This window comes from Tubulanus polymorphus, chromosome 7 (assembly GCF_964204645.1).
Source record: "Tubulanus polymorphus chromosome 7, tnTubPoly1.2, whole genome shotgun sequence".
Classification (NCBI taxonomy): Eukaryota; Metazoa; Nemertea; class Palaeonemertea; order Tubulaniformes; family Tubulanidae; genus Tubulanus; species Tubulanus polymorphus.
This window is the reverse complement of record NC_134031.1, coordinates 15,644,154-15,667,334: the sequence shown is the minus strand read 5'-3', so window position 1 is coordinate 15,667,334 and position 23,181 is coordinate 15,644,154. Positions and strand designations below refer to the sequence as shown.

Sequence of the window (23,181 nt, the reverse complement as noted above, 5' to 3'; positions counted from 1 at the left end):
GTTGTGAACATAAAATTGAGATTTTAAAAGGAGGTCGGCGCGTAATCGGTTGAGAAAGTGAAATTTCTTCCTCACGGTTTATGTCCTTAATCAAGTAGGTTGGGACAGCAGTCGAAACTTGATGTTTGATACGAGACTTGAATAAAGAAAGCGTAGTCGGCGAGCGAAGATTATTGTCGGTGTTGTTACAGGTGTCCATGAGAAAAAAGGAGGGGGACGAACGAGTTTTCGCACTAGTGCCGGCTGGTATGGTGAAGGGTCGAGGATTTCTGATGAAGCGAGGTCGAACTGATCTGTGCGTATTAAAGATAGTAGAGACATAAGTGGGGATATTTCCTGATGAGACTCGGTACATATATGTTTGAAGTCGTTCTTTCATACGAGTATCTAGTGTTTTCCAGTTGAGACAAGAAAAGACTTTGCTAGAATTCGAGCCACGGATACACCCGCAAACGCAAAGAGCTGCTGAGTAGTGGACTCGGTCCAGTTTTGCGAGGGAGGCTCTACTTGCACTGTTGTACAAGATGTCTCTATAGTCGAAATGAGGACTAATGAAGGACGAGTAAATCTTATTGAGATGATGGGTTGTAACAAACCGGGATAAGTGCTTCAGTGGATTTATTAATTTTTACACCTTATTTGCCAGAGACTCCACATGATCATTAAACGAGAGGTTCTCGTCAAAGATGAATCCTAAATGTTTGTGGGTTTTTTTTTGCTGGGAATGACTTCGTTTCCCAACGTCAGCGCGGCAAACTTTTTAGAGCCTTTCTTACTAAAAATCATATTGACGCTTTTCGAGGGTTTAAACGATAGGCACCATGTTTGCGACCAGTCAAAGATCTTATTTAGATCCGATTGCAGTATAGAGTTCAGGGTTTGTGCACAATTTGAAAAGCTCTGTCCACCAAGAATAAGTACCGTCAAAGGTTAATTAAAGGTAACCGTCAAAATTTCTACCGTTGTTTGAACTCTTTGTTACAAATTTTGTTTACGTCTAGGCAAAATTCATTCATTCATATCCATAAACTTTCTCAGGCCACCGAAGAGTTCAAGGTTGGTTGGAATAGCTTCGTGCTAATGCCTGCCAAAGGTAAATCCTATTTTTCAGGAATTACCGCAATTGCAAAATATAGGACTGTTTATTATTGTTAAATTGTATTCAATGTTTGTTTGAATGACTGTGGGCAGTCAGTATTGGTATTTCATGTTTCATAATAATGATAATAATAATTTATTCAGCGGCTTAAAAGCCATACAAATTATGTTCGTCGGTTTTTATTTCATATATAAAAAACGAGAAGAGAGAAAACTAAAACGAGTTGATTCAAAGCCTCGATGAACAAATAGGTTTTGAGATTAAAAGCATCAATTGGTGAACTAGAATCTAATTAGTATTCAAGTCGTGGTATCATGACATTCCGGATATAACCCAAACGACCATGATACTGCTTACAGCTCATTCTATGACAACTTGTTGCGCTGGAATATTACTTAAAATATACGAGAGTATCGTGAAACGTCATGCGTTGTGTTTTGGTAGGAGTCGTCTTGCTGCTATACTTCGACTTGTTGGTGTTTTCTGACCAAAAATAACATTCACGACATTATATCGGTATCATGCATTATACAAAGAAACATCTTCGCCTTAATCTCGCCTTATCGGTGATAACTTAAAATTAAGCTGTATAATTAGTAGATTAGACTATTCTTTATTGCATCAAATTACACAACATTTTTCGAGCCCACAAACAAAAGTAAATACATAAAAATAATATACAGTTTACAAACTCCTGTACGGTATCTTAACATAAACTGCAAGTTTTCTTAACACATTTCTATTGGTTGAATTGACTGATTTACTACATTAGTGAATAGTTGGGTTTACTGTGAGAAAAATTAGAGTGTATACAAATTACGCAAATCCGAAAAGTAATTGCATTCAAAAACAAAATGGAATTCGTCGCCAATTTTGTTTAGGTTACATTTGGTACATAAGCGATCGTCCCTTGGTATGTTTTGGTACCAGATTCAATAGGAAGTGCGTGATTAGAGGATCTAAATCGGATGTGCCGAACGTAAACCCGTTGGTAGGTTAACTAACATATGCTTCATGATTACAGGCTTATTTACGACTTTAAACTTCACAAATACTTGAATCTTCGGCAGTCACGTGGTATTGCGGTTTCAATCATGTGACCTCAACGACAAAAACAGGGGGCGTTTCATAAACATTCCGTTTATAATTCTATTAGAAGTATTGTGTTTCGTGACTATGTTTTAACAGTACTGCGAAACGCGATATTGACCCCAATCCGGTTTTCTATGCCCTTATAAGGTAATTTCACGGGCTATGCGCTCTCATGTACGATCAGTTCGCCTGTGTAGATTTATTGTTAAAAATGAGACGATCGAGACTTGTTCATGCATAGGACGCTTGTTTAATCACGATAAAAATCTATAATAAACCATGAATGAATAGACGAGACTGAAGTGTCTTTGAACTTCTCATTTTAGCCAGTCACGTCACATTGAGGTTGAGAATTGGATCTGAAATGCAGAGGCATAACGAAATTATGATAATCTGATCCGTGCGGAAAACGATTTTCTTTCTTAAATTCCACAGTGTGTTTTTTCTTGGTTTTGCTTAATCTTTACCACACGTGTACGTAAGTCAATCGCGGTACTATTCCTAACTATGTTCATTTCAGGATATTCAACTACGATTTCAGAAAAACACCGGTGCCATCTATCAGGCGTTTGAAGCTAAAAAGTGTAATGTTCAATTTGGTCTCCGACGAAACAAGTTCACGCAGCAATGTATCTGTCTCGAGCACTTGTGCGACCGTACCCCGACAACCGATTCTGGTTCTACTCATAATCCCGACGCAAACAAATACATAGATCATTTTTTGCCATATTAGATTTTATTTTCAAATATACCAATGCAAGAATACAGTATATACACTAGCAAAGATAGTTTTACATGATATTTTGGCGCGATATTTGAAATATATATTTAGATACAACGGCGAGCTAGTTAGTCGTGTTAGTTACGCGTTAAGAAGGTTGTTCTGTGCTCATGTTTCAAGGAACAGGGACAGGGTATATATTTATTACATATCATTCACATTTTTTTTCCGAATGAAATTGGCAGCATTTGAAATCAGTTCAGAATTTTGTTCAAAGTTGAGGTTTTTGTCGCCACGAAGAAGAAAAAAGATATTTTGAGTCGATGTTTAGTGTGTCAAAAATACTGAGAAGAATGTTCTGTTCAAGAAAGTGACGGAGTTGATCGATCAGTTGACGATGTTGTTTATTAAAATGAAGATAAAACTAAAACCAAAACTAAAACTTTTTTCGAGTTATTTTCTTTCGTTTGTTGCATTTAAGGACTAATGGACGAGATAAACACTATGAGATCAACATGCTTTTAGCGTATCTAGTGCGTCCGCAATTCGGGTCAACGAAAATGGTGCTCACTTATACTGCGGTTAGAACTTTCGCGATAATTGCCAACACGTACCGTTTTTGCGTAATTAAACGCTCTCCAAATACTGTCATACAATGATGCACATATAACAAAACAACATTTGCAGTTAAATATTCCGCGTGAGGTCATGATGTCTCTGCTATGTTAAACAGATAATGAAAATAAGAACGATTAATTATACACTTATTCCAAAACTGTTGCCATACTATAAACGGTATTGACATAACTATCGCTGTAGAAGACAATTATGAAGAAACATCGATAGCAATTCCAAACTTAGATGAAACTTTATCTTATTTATTGAATTTGAATGGAATTTTTTCGAACAGCATAATGCGTGTCTGAATACGACATTCCTCGAAAGAGGAATGCGCCATCTATATAGACACTATGATCTATCAGAAAGGGTTTCAACACGATTGAAGTTTACCGACGAATTAAACCTAAAAAACAATTTTTTTTCAAATAAATGGAATCATTCCAAACTAGTGAAAAAGCGCATTTAAATCCGATGGTAAAAATGGTTACAGCACTCTGGTTTACCGATCTTATGTGCGGGTTTATCTGGCCGAAAATTTTTTATGATAGCGCTCATTTACCATAGTTAACTAGGAATGTTTATCGACGCATGATTACTTACAAATTATCCTGTTTATCCCGTACAAGGGCAATAACGGTGTTTCGCGTTCACCACATCTCACGAGAGTGTCTGCAGTTCAACATCAACATATGTAAGTTGATTCATTCATAGTTATTTAAAAGTAAATTGCCACGTTAATTTGGAATCGTGTATTTTCAATCGAATTGCGGTCGATATCTTCACGTAATTCATACTTAAGTCAATGTAAAGGCATCGTTGTTTTTTTTAGGAATCATTGAATTTTTGAATTAGCAATATGAAGATTTGTTTTGCCCTATTCGTTTTAGTGGTCTCTACTTATGCAGCAGTCGCAGGTATTTCATTTCAACATGTCTCTCATTTAGTTAAGAAACAAAATATCAATATCGAATGGCACTCGGTCCAAAGGGTATGATTTTTATGGATAGTCAAAAATCTTTCAAAGATATAGCGCATTTTAAAATGTAATTCACGGATTAAGAAACGTCCTGGGGTCATCATATACGAAAAATCCAATTTTGGTTTTGGTTGGGATATATCTCAACCAAAAATAATTTACGATTAATATGATGGTCAGCTTGATAAGAAGAAACTCTATTACTAATATCTTCATGTCATGTCTCATTTCATCCATCTCGTCCAGTATCATATAAATCTTTTCTTTTTTTTCGGGGTACAGTCACCACTTGGCTTGGTCCGAAGTTGTTACAGCCTGTAGGCTCTGTGACTGCACCCTATATTCATAGAATATTTTGCTGATTTCATGTCGAATTATCATCTCGACATAAATTCTTGACACATTTTCTAGTTACCTTTTTTACCATTATGTAATAGTTATAATGTAATAACGTAACAACCAAATGATAATCACTACTATACTGAATTTTTGTTTGTCGCAAATCATTTTATGTTGAGATATAACTAGGTATAAAATCAGCGCAATATCGGCAAAATGTTTCATCAATCGTACCTGAGTAAATGTCGAGATAAAAATCTCGACGGAGGTTATGAGCCTCGCGTTGAGGTTATGTTGAGAGATGTTGAGAGAAAAATTTGTTTTTCCAAAATGATGTTCCTAGGACGTTTCCGTAGAAGATGAATTTAGATCCCTTCCAGATGTTAGACAAATACGTCGAAACTTATGTCTATGATAGAATGGATCAGTTTGAAGGTTTGTAAACATCAGGAAAATATATTTTAATAATCGTATGATTTTTGTAGGGCCGCTTGAACGAGACGTCGGACAGGTTATTGATGAAGTGAAAAGGGTTGTTTCTGGGATAGATAATCAGTTGGAATTACAGGCCAGGGAAGCGGATAGCGAAGAAAAACCCAAATCAGAATTACAGGCCTCGGCTGACGATGAAGATGTACAAGATGCATTAGCCCTTCTCAGAAAGAAATTCCGTAAGAAGCAACAAAAGCAAAGAGAAGAAAGTACAACAAAGAGGGAAGCAGATGATAGCGAGGAAAAACCCAAATCAGAATTACAGGCCTCAGCTGACGATGAAGATGTACAAGACGCACTAGCCCTTCTCAGAAAGAAATTCCGTAAGAAGCAACAGAAGCAAAGAGAAGCAAGTACAACAAAGAGGGAAGCAGATAGCGAGGAAAAACCAAAATCAGAATTACAGGCCTCGGCTGACGATGAAGATGTACAAGACGCACTAGCCCTTCTCAGAAAGAAATTCCACAAGAAGCAACAAAAGCAGAGAGAAGAAAGTGAAGAATAACTTATAGACTATAGCTATGATTTAAATCAATACATCAATATATAGTGGTTCGATTTCAAATTCTAATTCCATTCTTGAAACGACTGTTGTATCTTTTATTAATCCATGATATATGTCGAAAGCATTTATGAACGAGCTCATAATCGGGTAAAGGCGCATCGAATTATTCACCGGGAAATATGATAATAGTTAAACTAGTAAAATGCTGAAAGTGGAACAAATGAATGAAAAAAAACTGTTCGCTTGTGTATCGTATCAATAAGAGCTCATTAATTCAAAGATTCATGAATAAAATTTCTTTGAAATTTGGATGACATATTTTAAATTTTATGCACTGTCTACTCGATATAAAAGGTCCGAATTCTCGTTTTTTATTGAAGCGTATCGCTTTCAGTCTATCTAGAAGTTCATTTACATGATATCCACATTAATAATACGGTTGGTGACGTATGACACAATTTTGCGGCTGGTTTATAGTATTCGAGTCAAAAGAAAGTTAGAAAATCGAAGCTAAAAACAGGAACAGACACGAAATCCTGCTGTATAAGGGCTATAACGACTTAATGTTACTCGATTATTCGGTGTTCAGTGTCCGACGCTTTCACCACATCGCACGGGACTTCAACAGTAGTTCACCAACAAAGGGTAAGTCTGCTTTCGCGTTATCAAAAATAAGAAGAATGAATTGACTCACAACGCAACTGGTGATTGTGAATGTAATATAGGTCTAGAGGTTCTCAGCTCAGTAATGATTTATTGAATTTTCAGATCTTAAAGATGAAAGTTAATTTGTTTCTACTTTTAACAGTAGTGTCGGCGTATGCAGTAGTCGCAGGTAATTGTTTATTTCTTTTTTTTGTGGCCAAATATGTGGGGAGATAATAGTGCATTTTGATATGAAAAGAGTAGACTCTAATTTTCCTTCAGTGGATAGACATCAAAGCTATCATCTGCGATTGTACTGACTTACCTGTTTTGAGGGCTGGAAAACAACAGATTATAAATGTTCAGATAATAATGAATTTTGCAGGGCCACTTAACTCAGGACTGACCTCTGACGAAGTGAAGAGGATCCTTTCTGAGTTAGATAGTCAGGCAGAGTTACAAGTCAGGGAGGCAGATCAGGAGGGAGAGCCAAAATCAAAACTACAAGCCTCTGCTAACGATGAAGATGTCCAAGGCGCTTTGGCTTTTCTCAGAAAGAAATTCAGCAGTAAGCAAAAAAAGCAAAAGGAAGAAATTGAAACAAAGAGGAAGGTAGATAGCGAGGAAGAGCCAAAATCAAAACTACAAGCCTCTGCTAATGATGAAGATGTCCAAGCCGCTTTGGCTTTTCTCAGAAAGAAATTCAGCAGTAAGCAAAAAAAGCAAAAGGAAGAAATTGAAACAAAGAGGAAGGCAGAAAGCGAGGAAGAGCCAAAATCAAAACTACAAGCTTCTGCTAACGATGAAGATGTCCAAGCCGCTTTGGCTTTTCTCAGAAAGAAATTCAGCAGTAAGCAAAAAAAGCAAAAGGAAGAAATTGAAACAAAGAGGAAGGCAGAAAGCGAGGAAGAGCCAAAATCAAAACTACAAGCCTCTGCTAACGATGAAGATGTCCAAGCCGCTTTGGCTTTTCTCAGAAAGAAATTCAGCAGTAAGCAAAAAAAGCAAAAGGAAGAAATTGAAACAAAGAGGAAGGCAGAAAGCGAGGAAGAGCCAAAATCAAAACTACAAGCCTCTGCTAACGATGAAGATTTCCAAGCCGCTTTGGCTTTTCTCAGAAAGAAATTCAGCAGTAAGCAAAAAAAGCAAAACGAAGAAACTGAGACAAAGGTGAAGGCAGATAGCGAGGAAGATATCCAAGACGTATTAGCTCTGTTCAGAAGATTTTCCGAGATGAATTAAAAATAAAGTGAAGAATAACCAGTAGACCAATAGCTATCTGCTCTAAATCTCTATATAACCAACTATAGCCATCCGTGTAGTAACTTAGTTCAAACTTCTAATTCCATTCTGACAACAAATGTTGTTACCTTTATTATTTCATTTCAAGTTTAGAAATATTGAAAGCAAAAATTAACAAACCAATATATCGTGTGAATAAGTGAATCGGATAAAACAAGGAAAACGCTTAATGTGGAATGAATAAAAAGAAAAGGTTCGCTTGTTCATCGTTTCACTAACGCTTCATCAATTCATAGATGAATAAAGGATTTTGTTTTGAAATTCAGATTATATCTTTTGTCGACTGAGCGCCTGTTTTGAAAGTTCCAAATCCTCATCATTAAATCGTGGATTGACTTCGATCACCTTCGGTCTATTTTAAGGAGTCCATTTTGAAAATAACCCGATTTTATAGCATCGCTGACGTGGAACACGACTTGCTGCTGTCAGCTACGTGGCATTTTGAGCAAGATGGTTTGTAGTAATAAAGCCAAAAGGCGACGTTAAAAATCAGGAATAAAAACGGGAACAAATAGCGCGAAACGACATCGACGCGTTTCGCCGTTACTCCAAATGCGATGCAGGCACACGGTGGATGTACGATTCCATGGTGATCACCAGGTGGCGCCGTTTGCTCTATATTCGTATCGTGATTATTTTGTTGCGCAGAGGATATAACGGAAATATCACCATTTTGATATCGCTTCGAAGATTTACCATCGGCGTCACTCTGAAAAGGAACAAAGAGAGAGTATTTTAAAATGCAAAAAGCTTAAAGTGTACAAAATAGAATACCGGAAGAACTTTAAAAGCTTTTGTACCGCGGAAAGTCGATATCTAAGAACGCGTAGAGCGTCTAGATTTAAACGATAGTTATCAGATGCACAAGGTACAAGCCTACATAAGGACACGTCAAAATGATAGCTTGTTTCTAACCAGGCTCATATTCCGCGCGCGTCAAATCGATCTTCAGTAGAAAATATGAACGAAAATGCGCATCCCACATGCAGAAATATACTTTCGATGCTCGTTTTAAAAGTAAAACACTTTCGCACGCATCCCGAAAAACAACTTGATCACACTTTCTAAAATGTTTTTGTCTCACGGTCGCTACTCAATATTGTTACCGTGGCGCGTGAGCATTTCGGTAACGAAGTCCTTTCTATCCTGATTCAAGGTTGACGACTAAATTTACCTATTTAATAGCTGGCCTCGTTACTTTTGGAATCTAGAATTTGGAATTTAGGCTTTTTATTTCTCATTTATAAAAAAGGTAGCTACAAGATAAAAACCTCGGCCTCCCTCGTCACTTTTCCAAAGAAGGGCTGATGAGAAACAAGGGTAATTTTTTGCGTCGCCGTAGCGGTTGAGGCTGTAATTTGTGAAAAGTAGGGTATCAGCTTGGAGAAGATCTATAAAGACGACAAATCGTTACGGGGTCTCACAGTTCTCACATCTTTGAGATTAGTGAAAATCGTTGTAGAAGCCTCAAGGTCAGTGGGATTAGGTGTGATGCTAATGCATTCACTATCAGTGCTCCCGAATGACACGAGGGTTCGAGTCCTGCTGATCGCTTACGACGCACGGAAAACACTTCAAACGACGTCTACCGTATTCATTGAGGTTAAAGATAGACAACCGGATTCAATTGGGTTCGTCTTACGAAACCTTGACCCGAACGACGTAAAGCAAGGTAAACACGATAAACGATGTCTTACTATCGCGGTCTGATGCTTAACGCGCAGAGAAGCGGCGCGTCGGTACTTGAATTCACGTCTGGCTAAAAGATTGGCGAGCGCAAACTCCATCAAAGCCCCAAACACGAATACCATACACGACGACGTCCATACATCGTTAGCTGAAAACAAAATGATCATTTAAAAATCTCGTATGAGCATAAAGTAATTGTTAATCGGTTTTGAAAAATGCTGCCGTTTTATGAAACCGGGCCTGGAATTTGTATCACAGTGTTTTGTTCTCTTTTTTTGTTTTATTACCATTTTCGTAAATTTGATATCAGGTACAGGCAGATTGATTTTTAACTATATGCACCCACACGATCAAATTAATGGAGAATCTGCACCGCTACTGTGGCATTCGAGGATTGCACGTATGGCAGGCGAGGATCCGCCAAATGTCGCTGGTTGACAGTCGGTCTTCCGCGTTCGATTTTTTTCTACATTTCAATTGAAACTAAGTGAACCAATGACTAATGAAAAATATACCGATATCTGAGTACACGAATTCATCCATTGTATATTTTGTTGTTGCTGTGATAATATTTGGATTCGGGAGTCAAAAGATCTACAGTTCAAAGTTCATCGAAAATGAGCCAATTTTGACGACGGAAGACTTATTGCTCGTCACGCCATCGGTGGGAAAGCTGGTGTTGCGGGTTCCCCACGATTTTTAAGGACTTCACGGCAATTATTCTTATCCTAATGAACTCTAGAAATATCGCGTTAATGCTTCAGAGACAGATTTCTCATTGCTCATCATTAATATCAAAGTAACGACCGAACTCTTAAAAAGAGCAGGCGTATCGACCGTGACGCTAATTAGCGCATGTTAATTTTTGTGCCAAGGCACTTCTTTGTCAAAGTGGATATCAAAAGAAAAAAAACCCACTCCAGAAGGAGTACATAGTCATATAGATTTCGTTAATTATTTCAACGACTACAAACGCTGCATTTAAAGCTTCTGTGAATAAAATACCCATTTCAAACCTATCAAAGGCTGCGATCAAAATTACATTAATAGGATCCTCTTAATGTATTTTACTATTGCATAGATTCTTATTTAGTTTCTTTCATCGACGCGCAAAAAATCCTTTAGTTTTTCTTAATGATGCATCGAAATCAAGCTAAACGTTAATTCGTTTCGGGGATATATCCGTTCTCACCTTTGATGTAAGAAACCCGCGGAAGTTGCGAACGACTACCGGCGCTGTGAGTGGTTACGGCCAGTATGGTTAGTAAACCGAGCGATATTCGAGCCGGCGACGCGCTCACATCGATCCAAAACGAAATCCACGACAGACTGACGATAAGCACGGTAGGAATGTACCACTGTATCAAATAGTAGCCGAATTCGCGCACCAACGAAAACGACGCCCGCAAACACGTGAAATTACCTAAACAAAAATAAAACAATTACTTCACGCACCAACAAACACGACGCCCGCAAACATCTGAATTAACCTTAAAATAAAAAACGGTTACGCTAATTTGCTGTGAGGTCGACTAAAACACTATGATCCCCAAATTTTGTCTCGGGTATAACTAAAGGATTTTCTCACTGTTTCATAAACATAAACAGCTGAATGAGTACTATTAAATATGAGGTTTTTGTGAAATTGTCAACTATTTCACGAGCTTTTATGAGGCCAGCTTTGTCCTTAACTTCGGGGAGATTTCCAATATCCATAGGAAATCGAATGCAAGCATGGACAAAAAAAACGTTTTAGAATCCACGATGCAGGTGAGTAATTGCACTCCAATCAATGCCTCGTTAACCCTGGTTATAAGTTCGCCCCAAGATAATGTTGTTAGACGGGCTTGATGTGTGGAAGGTAAACGCGGCGCGATGTAACTTCACCTTACGATTTTAGTGTTCTCTGCAGGTGGTGGTAGGAATATACGTGCGAGATATCATGCCGTAATAAATTACCTACCAATATGAAAATGTTATTTCAGGAAGCGATGCATTTCCCCGACCGACGAAGAAGTTTACATCACCGAAGAATGTTGTTTTATAAATATTAAGTCCGAACAATTTGTTGGTATCTTATACAGAAAGGATTATCCAAAATCTCCATGTGCGCCAACTTTTCAAAGCCGATTTCGATTGCGATTTAAAGAATTTAATTTAGGCCCAAAAGTTGATTGTCTCGGAACTAAGCTTAAAAATGTGAAATAAATGTAATAGGTGTGGAATTCATCGGGTGGTAAAAAAAAACAATGTTGATAGATAAAGTCCTTTAAGGTTAAACTATAGAGAAGAAATTCAACGGAAATGTCTTACTGACAAATTCTATGTACTAGGTTGTTTGAAGAGAAGTTGACACGTTTAGTAATAAAGGTTACCGGCCCTTATAGTTTTAAGAACCTAAAATGCCAATTTTGCAATACAGAACAAGAAAACTGTTACTAGAAAGTTTGTTGACACCTTATAAAAAGAAATCCATTAAAAAGAATATTTGAGTCGTGAACTCTAAAATATTTATAATATCAACTTCGACATTTTACACAATTGTAATTGCTATTTAGAAACGCCAATATCGATGACGTAGTGCACATAGACTCACACACAACCTCTTAAATAATGCAAAGTAGTTAGTGATGTATAAAAAAACATTTTAACGGTTTTTACGGCGTGACAAATAACAGATATATACTATGCAAAACCGTCCTCGTTGTTGGATATGTATTTTCTTTCAACTTATAATTTTGCGTTAGGAACGATATCTTCTTTCACGGGGAGGAATAGCCGATGGTGCTTCACTTATTGTCACGTTACAACCGAGATAACTCGATATTTTGAGTGAGCTATTTTGTTCTCACGGTATCAATCGATATAGTTTATTTGACTAGTAATTGAATAGTTGGCGATACGTCGCTTTGAATAGAGACTTACATTGACAAAAATATCCACCATCTTCAGCGGATGCACATAAATGTCATAACGACTACGTTTTAATGAAAGATATGTAACAATATTGATGGAATCGCTTGTTCAGACCAAGGGTTACCGTCAAACCCTTCCTATTATGCGCATTGTGCAACAGAGGGATGTCGCAATATGTTTCACTAATTCTTATAGTCATAATGCATCGTTTGTTGATTACGGCTTCAAATTGATAAATTACCCCATCGATAACACACCAGAAGAAAAAGTACAAAAAGCATCACTTTCAAACACGCAGCGAGGTACCGGCGCCGTGATTGTGGCAAGCGAAGATTACGCAAGGATCCGCCACTAGTTTCAGTAGTAGTTAGTTACTCGGTTAACGCACTTCTGCTTATCAATTAAATTAGAATCATCTTTATTCATTAGAACTACATCGTTTTTCAGTGAAATATAAACCGCATGTTGAGAAGGATGCCAATCTTATATCTATTAGATGACTCGTTTAGAAATTGTATTCGGGAGCCTGAAAATCGATCGTTCAAAAATCACCGAAAATGAACTAACTTTGACCGCGCAAAACCGACTGTATAGTGGCGCTATCTCGTGTGTCGTGCCGGTACCTCCCTGAGCTATTCATACGTACCCGTATCCAGGTGGGTATCGCAAACCGACGACGTCACAGATCTAATCTTGTATTCAGGCAGTTGTAGATTTTTACTGAGTATAACGTGTTCGTTCTTATTCTCCACCCAATTAAACCTCAAGCTATCCATCGTATAACTATCTACACGAATAAACAAACATTCAATTTTACAATCATCCTCCCTCGGCAGGGATTCGAACATGATGGCATCGCTACACGGCACGTACCCCTGTCACACTAGACCGGGTGCGCAGGTACATGCGCAGCTTTGCCGCACGAATACATGCGGGACCGATCAGATTGCTCGTTGTATAATCGCTGAGGTAAATGTCACGGAAGAACTATAAATGGGAAACCCTTGCTAAAATGAAACGGGATATCTGATTGGCTAATAATGACATCATCTAAGCTGCGCACGTAGCTGCGCACTCGGTCTAGTGTGGCAGGGTTTCGTACCGTGGCAATCTAGATGCCATCAGGTTCGAATCCCTGCAGGGGAGGATGTTTTACAATGTAATTTGGTTCGTATGTAATAACTCGACAATACATGGATTTTCCTCAGTTTATAAAACGCTTTTTATAAGACAGGAAAAATGAACTTGAGATTTTGTTTACAACGTCGCAAACTTAACTTGCTTTGTAGAGAACATGTGGTGAGCAAACCATTTTATACAGATGTGTTATTGGAAATTATACGGTACGATTTTTTGAAAAGCCACATCCAAACAGAATCGATCAAGGAGACCGCCGATATTGACAACCAACTAGTTACACAGTGAGGTCCCTTATTGAAATGTAATCAGACACCCGGAATGGCAATATGCTGCCAGTAGTGTGCAGAAAGTCGTTTATAAAATGACTAATACCCGATAGCGTAAAACTTAAAGGTTAACTTACAGCTTTCCATAGAAACGTTACACGTTTGGGAGTCGAAAGGGAAATTAGTTAAACACATTGGACACGACAGCGTTGCCGACAGTCTGTAAATAAACAATTAACGAGTCGAGAAGATACACACTATCCGTGTTAGATGGATGACAAGTGAAATTACCCGATGATTCAGTCAAAGATGAAAAATTCTTGTTGTTCTAAATTCTTCTTATTCTGAGCAACGTTTCGGCTGAACGCTATCAGCCATCATCAGGCGCACTGATCTCTAGTCTCTAGTACGCCTGATGATGGTAATAGTGTTTAGCCGAAACGTTGCTCAAGATAAATCTCTTTAATTCAATAATCTTTGACTGAATCATCGTTGGTTTCTCTCGTTAAACAATCGATGTTTCTATTTTCTATAATCGTGTTATGAAAGGCACTTTATTTGACTCAAATACTGCGTAAATATCAAAAAGTATCGTTACGCATTTTGGGAAGAATCAATGAGAAAACAGCCAGAAAGACATTCCGGAAGTAACTTTGTTGTTATGCTAAGCATCGAGAATATCCGAAAATAACTAAATGACATAGATTGAAGTCCTTGGGAAGTCCGTAAATGAAACCATTGGAACAACACGCTGGCTAAAGTGAAGTGTGCTTCATATGATCGTCCGATAATGGATAACCACTGAGGGAAACGATGCTTTCTGCATGCGGGATATTTTTTCGGGGGAGCAATATTACTGATTTCCGTGCATCGTAGTGCGTGAACGTTACGCCCCGCGGGACCAATATTCTCCATGGCAAACGTCATGTATGGATTCAGATCGGTATCTGCTTGCTGTTCGCGCATAATAATTGAAAAACGTTCTCATAATACCCTTACAAAGGTTTCTTCGATTTCGCCTTTTCTCGGGGCGACGACAAAGAAGCTCACGAAAATGACAACTACCCGAGAGGCATACATGAAGCCGGTGGGCGAATTACATCCGGCAATTGAAAGGAAATGCTTAACAATTCTACTCTTGCGTGGCTCTGAAGCCTCGTCGAACACCCAAGGATGAACAGGCTGTCCGCCTTACACAAAAGATGCCTATGGCGCGTTTGCAAGGTGTTTTGGCCAAGGAAAATCTCGAATGAAGACCTCCGTGGTAGGACACAGACAGGGCACCTAACGAAATCAGACGGCGCAGACTGAGATGCAGATGTCAATCCGAATGGAGCCTGGCAGCATATCGATGACTGCAGCCCTACATTGGTACCCCGAGGGAAGAGACAGCCCGAAAGTAACCAGGAGGCGAGCTGAAACTGGGGTTGACTCGGGGACGAGGCGCTGCGGGTAGAACGATATGTAGCTAGAACTTGGAGAGAACGTGTCGTTGCCTTATGTTCCATCTCACTTTGGATGAAGAACCTCAAGTCAATTCAAACAAAATAAATCTTATATCTAAATAGTGGCATATGATAGCAAAGTTTTTATGAGATGGATATGTGGATGACTGATCCAGAAATTACTTGAAAACAAAGAGAACGACAAATCGAGGCTAGGGATGGAATCTTGCCGTCGGTGAATAAGGAAAGAATGATAGTAGATTGAGACGAGAATGATGTGAGAAAACAGTTCTTCGGACTATTCTAGACCCGGAAGAAATTACATCTTAAGGGTGTAGTGCGCAGTATCATTAAGATACGTTCACATAAAAGCTCGTTTGTGTAAAAGTGTCGTCGAGGAAAGGACGAGTTCAAAATACCTTAAGTTAGAAATAAAATACTGTACACGCTGAAACTTGTCAAATTGTCAGAAATCAACGATCAAGTTGATGATTTGTACCTTCGTAAAATATACTATTCCCACTCATCGTCGCAAATAGCCGACAGTTCTGACAATCCAAAGCTTTTAGCTTGAATTTAACTCGTTAAAGACGAGAGCAGTTCTCAAACTCATGAAAATATCGGATGCGTTAAATAAGTTGTCATTGGGGTAGATCTTCGCATTAACTCTCGAATGAAAGAGAGTTTCATTACATTTCATATCTCGTTCGCACCGCGGTCACGAGTAGCAATTACATTCACCTGTATATACTTTATCTTGGATATTGCCGTGTTTGAATGATACGAGCGAAATATGTCATATCTGATATCCTTTAAATGGGTTTTTAAAAATATACGATAAAAACTCGGGCTTATCGATCCATTATCGGCCATTAACGATGGCATGAAGTATTGATATGGTATGGTTGGTTTCTGAATGATCTCAGTAATTTGTCAATGCGTCTTCCTGTGTTATACACGTGCCCTTCAATAACTGCGTATCTTATTCCGTCGACGGTGTAACAAGGCAATTGGATAGTTTTTATAAGATAGATGACATCAGTAGCGCGTCGCATCAACTTCCGGTGATAACATCACGCTGCTTCCGGTTGTACCCGAGTCGATTTTTCCCTTGAAAAGTTACGATTGCGGAAGAGAATCCGAAAATGCTACCGAAAAGTGGCAACTATCTTCACGTCAGTAATCCTATATTTATGAAGACAAATAGTAAATGCAACGCCACGTAAACTGGCCATTACCATTTCGCGAAGAATGGCCCAACAACGGCAGGTTACTCTCATGGGATCAAATATGAGACACTATCTTTTTAAGGATTAGCTTCGTTCGCATCAATAATTGAGCATTCGCAGACGACATGCAAATATAACGGAACAAAGAAAAATTTGGAAATTTTTTAGGAACTTAAACAACGTAATCGTTTGCCAATAACGAAACTTGTTGACATTATCGAATTCGACTACATCAGTTTAGTTGAGGGTACAGTTTTAGTTATTCGTCAAATTGATTAGTTTCTGATAACTACAATGCTTCAAATAGATTTCCAGTAGAGAGAGTATCTGTCGAGATGTCTGGAGTAGCTTTAGGACTAGATATTGATATGATATTAAACCTGGCAGGTTTTCGATTTCAGAATTCGCCATTCTCAATTTTCAGAATTCGCCATTCTAAAAATATGATATATGAAGTGGACCATCACATCTATTTTCGCACCGACGTAGCACCACATACGTAGCTCAAGTTGGAGTTGTCGATTTTTTCTAATTGCCGATAAGAGCTTTACGTGCAGCGTGCTGTGTGTTGAAAATAGATTAACGGTAATTAATGACGACTTCAATCCATGCTCGCGGTCAAGTTGGTACACGATGCATATCGGCGTCAGAATAATAAATCACAACTCTATCTCCGATATGAAATCGACGCGGGTTTTTTTTTCGATTTGTTTCGTTACGCCGTGCGATCTCTCTCCAACACAGGACGAACTGAAAAGTGTTTTACCGTAGAAAAATATTACCGGTATTCGATCAATCGATACAAGACCGATGTTATTACGATTTGATGATGAGCGTGTAGGTTAGAACTCTCGGTGCAGTTGAGTGCTAACATGAAACGCCCACGTCAGTGTATATGGGATAATGTGGATACTTTGGTAAAATGAAATGTGGTGTGAATTCAGTACCCTGAACTGTTCAATCAGAATTATATAAACATAAATCGTATACATCCAAATCCCATGCTGGGAATGAAAAATAAAGTCCGAAATGTTTCCTTGAGCTAGTAGTTTATTCACCGTTTGGATTATATCCTGATAGTCATCTTATTCACACTGGCTGGATGATTGTTTGCATGAACCGGAACCGAAATTTCCAATTATGTTCTTCAATTTTAACAGAAAATTCTGTTCTTTCGACCGCTGATCACACAACTATATCCGTACTTCGATTTTTGATTTCAAATTCAAACCCCTTGTTCCACTCCCCGCAGGTGTGGTGGGTCTGACAGGGATGCCACATCAAGACAAATCAAACAGAATCTACCAATCAAATAAGTAATTGGGACAATCCCTATTTAAGATCAAATAGTCACCTTATAAGTAGTATAAGCATTTAAATATTACCGAAGATAACTATAATGATATAGTTGAAATATCGAATAAAACAACTAGCTCAAGGAAACATTTCTTACTGTGGGATCTTCGATATCATCGCTATTACAACACGGATATAATACTCCGTCTATGATCGTGAATGAATCAAGATAATGTTAGTACAGAATTATGCTGGTACCTTTGGCTAAATAATATATTGCCGTCGGGGTAGACCTTAGTATAGGAATTATGCGACGTGACTTCGTGGAACGACGATTTCTTTTCGTTGGTGAAAAATAAGTCCGTCAGCCAGAGTTTAGTGTAATCCGGATACCGCAGTACGAGAACGTTCGAGTTGTGGAAATTATTCGACGACAGTCTGGGGTCGTTCCATCTCTGACGCAAGTAGAACGACATACGATAGTCCTGTAATTGAAATAAATGACGACGAAGTTAGTTAAGGATTGCGGTTTCGACGTGCACGTGAATATGGAACTATTTGATCGGTCTGTCGTCATCATTTGCGCGGTTATCTCCACTAATTCGTGTGTTTCCGCGAGACAAAACGAACCGGTCGAAATAAATGAGCCAATTTAGCTTCGCCCGAGGATCCAGTCGGTGAACTTTGAGTTAGAAAGGGAATCTTGATTGCTATTGTTTAACTACGTCATCATTTTGTTATTCGTTAGTATTAAACGACGCTTTCTCGAAACACATTATTTATGCTCGGTTTTTGTCTTAAGAGAGATTTCTGCATGAAAAACTTACCATAGAGAAGTCGTTTACCGAGCTTATCTCGTTGACGTGAAGATTAATCTTGACGACAACGATTCCACCTAGGTACAAGAAACAAAAAGCAACTATTTGAAGTTTTTGATCACCCACGAGGTCATTGAACAGTTATGTTCCTTAATACGATGGAGGTATCGGTATTTATCCCTTATTAAAAACAAATTGAAAGATATTTTATAAAGTATTGAATTAAGTTTGGTTTGCTTTCCAGATACTGTTTTAGCCTGACCGTACAGTCACGCCATCTGGTGCCTGTCAGTACATCGGTCGATGGTTGCCCTTGGGTGGTGAAGCGACTAATTTGATACCGGCACTCACCAGATGGCGCAACAAAACAAAATAACGGGTGATTTTTGGATGAAATTTCATTTCGAACTTGACTGTTAGGCTTCTACATCCGGATATCATCAAACGAGTCATCGAATAAATATAAGATCCGCTTTCTCACTCAGTGTCTGGGTAGAGATTTCACTGAAAATTGATTTACTAATGAGAAAAGTCGATTTGAATTTAATTTAAATGTAGACGGAAATTGAAGCTCGACAGGATACGGATTAGGAACAGGATCTCATTTACACTCCGACCATTTCTATGGCATGGGGGGAGACTATGAAATATATGATATTTACAATCAACAGAAAATATTATAAACTTCAATACTAACATACTAATTATTGGAGGGATCTATGTACACCTAAGCCTGAACTTTGCAAGGTGGATTGTAGGAAGAATATCAAGATTGCCAAAAGAGATCAAATTCAAAATATTTTTACGATGAACTAGTGCCACTAGCGATCCTGGTGGATTATTTCTGATCTACTGATTACGAGGAGGGGACGTGAAGATATCAGGGAATCCGGGAAGATCCGGTTCGTGGCAGCAATTTTAGTGCGAATTCAGTAAATTTCGTAATGGATATTTTCAAAGCGACAACCGCACCACACACGTGCCGTAAAAACGGCCATTTCACGGATCGCTTAATCGTAAAACTAGACAACTATACGTTTACGACAACGGACATAAATCCATTCTCCATCGGGAACTATCATAACCTTAAAATGTGAACAATGTGTAGCGATAAATACAGAATCGGCGCCAATGGGCGTACCCGATGAGCAAATGGTATTTAATCAAAACTATGTTTGCTATTACTAAGGTCCATTTTATCTGTAGGAGCCCGGTATCAGCAGGCCCGTGCCGAACTTTTTCGAGGGGCAGTTCTATTTCAAGAGAAAGGGTACTTTTTACCAAAAAGTGGTACCTTCCTGTTGATAAACGACGGATCTTAAATATGAAGGTGCCCGGGTATCTGAATGAATCATTTGAAAATGAAAAATTTTCAATTTCCATTAAAAAAAAAATGAACAATTTCGAAAAATATTGACCCAAATATGTTGCCACTGACTTTTTATAGGGCATTTTGAAAATTTCAGGGGGTCCGTTCGGTACTACCGAACCCCCTCTCGGCACGGGTCTGGAATCAGATTAGAAGGTCTGGGAGTTATCTCGACACATAGTAGAATAACCACACTCAAACGAGGAGAACAGATAATATAATAAAAACCCACTATACATCACGAGATCATCGTCAGGTTAGGTTTCCCTCGCAGCTGACGAGACTTTAAAATTGAGTATAATTTTGGTTTTAAGTTAAATCTGTGTAATAGTTGGTTTTATCAGGCGATCCGGTGTTACCGAGTATTCTCTATTCACCCATTCACCCGTATAGTGTTCTCGATATCCACACGTTAGCTCTTCTGGTCGTTATATCAATATACGGCGATATGATAATTCAAAAGTACGTAATATATACTGTCTGTTTTCCTGAGTTAATGATGAAAGGTAATCGATTTTAGAAATCTATATCAAAAATGAAGAGGGAATTGAGTGTGTATGTACGACCTCTCAACAACAGCGGGTCGAATGCTACGTCATTGTGAATGAAACAACTCACTACGCTTCAACTACGCTTGAATGTACATTGTATTTAATATTGCAAGTAACGGATATAAAATCGATTGATATTGATAACGCGTGAAATAAGATTCGTACTGCTAAACAGAAACGAATATTTTCTTGATTGTCTCAATTGATTTCTATATACAATTTTGTATTATCATCGGGTTTTTTACCTTCTGCTTCTAAAGGATGGCTTCTTCTGTCGTAGGTAGAGTTCATCACATAGTCGACGTGTTCCCGGAATGTGAACGCAAAACCGGACCTGAAGGAAATTTGAACTATTGCACATAGAACCGGCTTCATCGGATAATCGATAAAATCATGTTGGCAAAATTTTGAAAAAATGTTTTCATTCTTTGTAAGCATATGTATATAGGCTATCTTTGTTCACTGGGATGTGTTTTTAATACCAAAAAAGAAGGAATTTTCTTAATATTTGCAAGTTTCTCCCCATTTCAAAAGTTAAATTTTGTATCGTCTGTATGTTTTGTTTGAGACCACAAGACAAACAAACATGATGTCTGAATATTATAGATGAATATATGCCACGTTATCGAAAGAAACATTGCTATACGCATTTTACAGCGCACTACGAGATATAAGTGGATGTTAATGAATGAATCAAAGTTTGTCCTATACAACTATGGAGGATTTTCAGTATAGATTGCGCTCTCGATTACATCATGTTTAGGCGAAAAATGATACCTTGTTATAATCGGCCGGGTCACTTTCGAAAACTGCAATAAATTCCTAATCAGTTCATTTCTATAGCTCCCGGGTCTGTAACAGTTAGCCTGATCATGATTGAAAGAGAAGTAATGTACAGGGTAGATAGGCGGCCGGCTGGGTCAACTTTTTAACTCAACAGAAAGGGAAAACAATGTCAGTTGCGGGTCCAGGGGTTCCGGGGGTCCGAACCAAGTGCCCTTTGGAAAATTACATGTCAAAATTCCACCCGACTCTGATCCAAAGTCCACAGTACTGATTAAAGCAGTATGCACTAAAATTTGCATAAAGATGTACCCTAAATTTTTTATTAGAATGTACGTAAAATTCTTGCCGGCAGGCCCTCCGCGAGTAAAATTGATTGTTCCCGTGAGATCTCAGGCAGCGAGTCCTACCATATATTATTGGCCATTAATCATTTCAAGATGTTTGAACTTTCTCGGCGAAACTTAAATTCTTAATTTTTAATAAACCTTTTTGTATAATAACTATAATAATCGCTGTCAGGAGAAAATCTCGTTAATTGTAGAAGACGTTGATGGAAAATGAACTAGATACTAATTTCATCCAGGAACACAGAACATGGTTATGTCCATGGAGAAGTTGGTAGAAAGAATGAGATCTAATGACACCTCATCATCAAGTAACTTTGGAAATACTTGTAGGCCTATGACAAAACACAGTCATCTGCTATAATATATACCGCACATCATTGGAGTCTCCTTTTTCTGTTCTTCGCTATAATCTTGGAGTATAATATATTAACAGGAACAGTTCTGAAATTTAGGAGGCTGGAGTTCAGATGAAAAGAAAAGAAAAGGGAATTTTTTCGAAGAAAGCATCCAGGTTATAGGATACTAGCAGGTCCCACCCACAGCGTTAGATATTTTCTAAGAAATATATCGGAAAATATGCAACTTCCGAACGTATGAATGTCAAATCTGGTTTTAACAATCATCGTCTTGAAAAGAGGCAAACTTAATGGGAAGGCAGGGGTCCGGACCTCCGAGACCACCCCTAAATGCGCCACTGACAAAAGTTCGAATCTTTGAAACGGATTTCATAACAAAACAAAACTTGCGGCAAAACGGTTTTCCAGTTTTAAAACTAGTTTACGGTTTTAAAACCACTTATTTTCAATTAAAGAAAGATTATTATTATTATCAATTATCAAGGCCTAATATTAATCATATCAATTATTAATTAATAGTTATTTTAAATGAAGCTGTTACGGATTATTCAACCGTATTCGAATATAGTTGACTAAACCGTCCGTACAACAGAATATTGACGCGAAACTGCAAAACGTATCAACGTTCTTAAAATATTACGTAACACATTTAACGTTACATACCTCGTCTGAAACATTATCCACAGTATCCAGAGAAATCCTACCCGAAACGTTGCCCACAATATCTGCACATCTCCGAGTAACATATTGTAAATTGGCGTTATTCAAACTCTGTTAAAAGAACATTCGATATTCGATTATAAAACGCGGACACTCGCGTGCATTTTAAACACGCGGCACCGCAACGCACTCCGGCAGCTTGAATTCATTTTTCCAATCATGTATACATAAAATAACCCGATGATTTTCTATATTCCCATCGTTATCGATCGATTGCAGGCTTTTCATCTAACTTCGATTTCACCCATAAAACAAACACACTTCAGAACCTGTAGCTTTTTTTCCAATATCGATATGTATGTTCGTGTGGCTCAATTGGCGATCGGAATCGATGGAAAAATAGCCTCCCGAATTCAGACGAAGAGATAGAGAGAGTGACAGGGAGAATAATGAGGTAAATAGAAACGGAACGCTCCGATCGCTCCCACATTCACGCAACGGGTCGGTGAGAAGTTTCCGCT

The 23,181-nt window shown here is 38.3% G+C and overlaps 3 protein-coding genes across 3 annotated transcripts; 2 read left to right on the top strand and 1 right to left on the bottom strand.

Annotated features, from left to right (window-relative positions):
• Positions 1-4,157: 4,157 nt before the first annotated feature.
• Positions 4,158-6,144, top strand: LOC141908597 (uncharacterized). The gene is made up of 3 exons (XM_074798695.1): positions 4,158-4,224; positions 4,363-4,447; positions 5,334-6,144. The coding sequence occupies exons 2-3, from the start codon at positions 4,390-4,392 to the stop codon at positions 5,843-5,845; spliced, it is 570 nt and encodes a 189-aa protein (XP_074654796.1). The 5' UTR covers positions 4,158-4,224; positions 4,363-4,389; the 3' UTR covers positions 5,846-6,144.
• A 198-nt stretch (positions 6,145-6,342) lies between these two features.
• Positions 6,343-8,021, top strand: LOC141908662 (uncharacterized). Its single transcript, XM_074798791.1, has 3 exons — positions 6,343-6,490; positions 6,614-6,680; positions 6,876-8,021. The coding sequence occupies exons 2-3, from the start codon at positions 6,623-6,625 to the stop codon at positions 7,730-7,732; spliced, it is 915 nt and encodes a 304-aa protein (XP_074654892.1). The 5' UTR covers positions 6,343-6,490; positions 6,614-6,622; the 3' UTR covers positions 7,733-8,021.
• A 55-nt stretch (positions 8,022-8,076) lies between these two features.
• On the bottom strand, positions 8,077-22,902 carry LOC141909194 (glycine receptor subunit alpha-2-like). The gene is made up of 9 exons (XM_074799580.1): positions 22,664-22,902; positions 20,757-20,845; positions 18,601-18,668; positions 18,032-18,258; positions 13,941-14,023; positions 13,044-13,184; positions 10,674-10,904; positions 9,490-9,629; positions 8,077-8,501 (listed from the first exon to the last, which is right to left on the bottom strand). Exons 1-9 carry the CDS (start codon positions 22,744-22,746, stop codon positions 8,181-8,183), a joined length of 1,383 nt encoding a protein of 460 aa, XP_074655681.1. The 5' UTR covers positions 22,747-22,902; the 3' UTR covers positions 8,077-8,180.
• Between the last annotated feature and the right edge of the window lie 279 nt (positions 22,903-23,181).

Bases quoted from the DNA above. Each gene is read 5' to 3' on its own strand.
- LOC141908662 (XM_074798791.1), top strand. From the start codon at position 6,623: ATGAAAGTTAATTTGTTTCTACTTTTAACAGTAGTGTCGGCGTATGCA. The intron at 6,681-6,875 runs GTAATTGTTTAT...TGAATTTTGCAG, and splicing joins GGCGTATGCAGTAGTCGCAG to GGCCACTTAACTCAGGACTG.
- LOC141908597 (XM_074798695.1), top strand. From the start codon at position 4,390: ATGAAGATTTGTTTTGCCCTATTCGTTTTAGTGGTCTCTACTTATGCA. The intron at 4,448-5,333 runs GTATTTCATTTC...TGATTTTTGTAG, and splicing joins TACTTATGCAGCAGTCGCAG to GGCCGCTTGAACGAGACGTC.
- LOC141909194 (XM_074799580.1), bottom strand. From the start codon at position 22,746: ATGTTACTCGGAGATGTGCAGATATTGTGGGCAACGTTTCGGGTAGGA. The intron at 10,905-13,043 runs GTACGTATGAAT...ATTTTTGTTTAG, and splicing joins CGATACCCACCTGGATACGG to GTAATTTCACGTGTTTGCGG. The intron at 9,630-10,673 runs GTGAGAACGGAT...TTTTGTTTTCAG, and splicing joins GCGGGTTTCTTACATCAAAG to CTAACGATGTATGGACGTCG.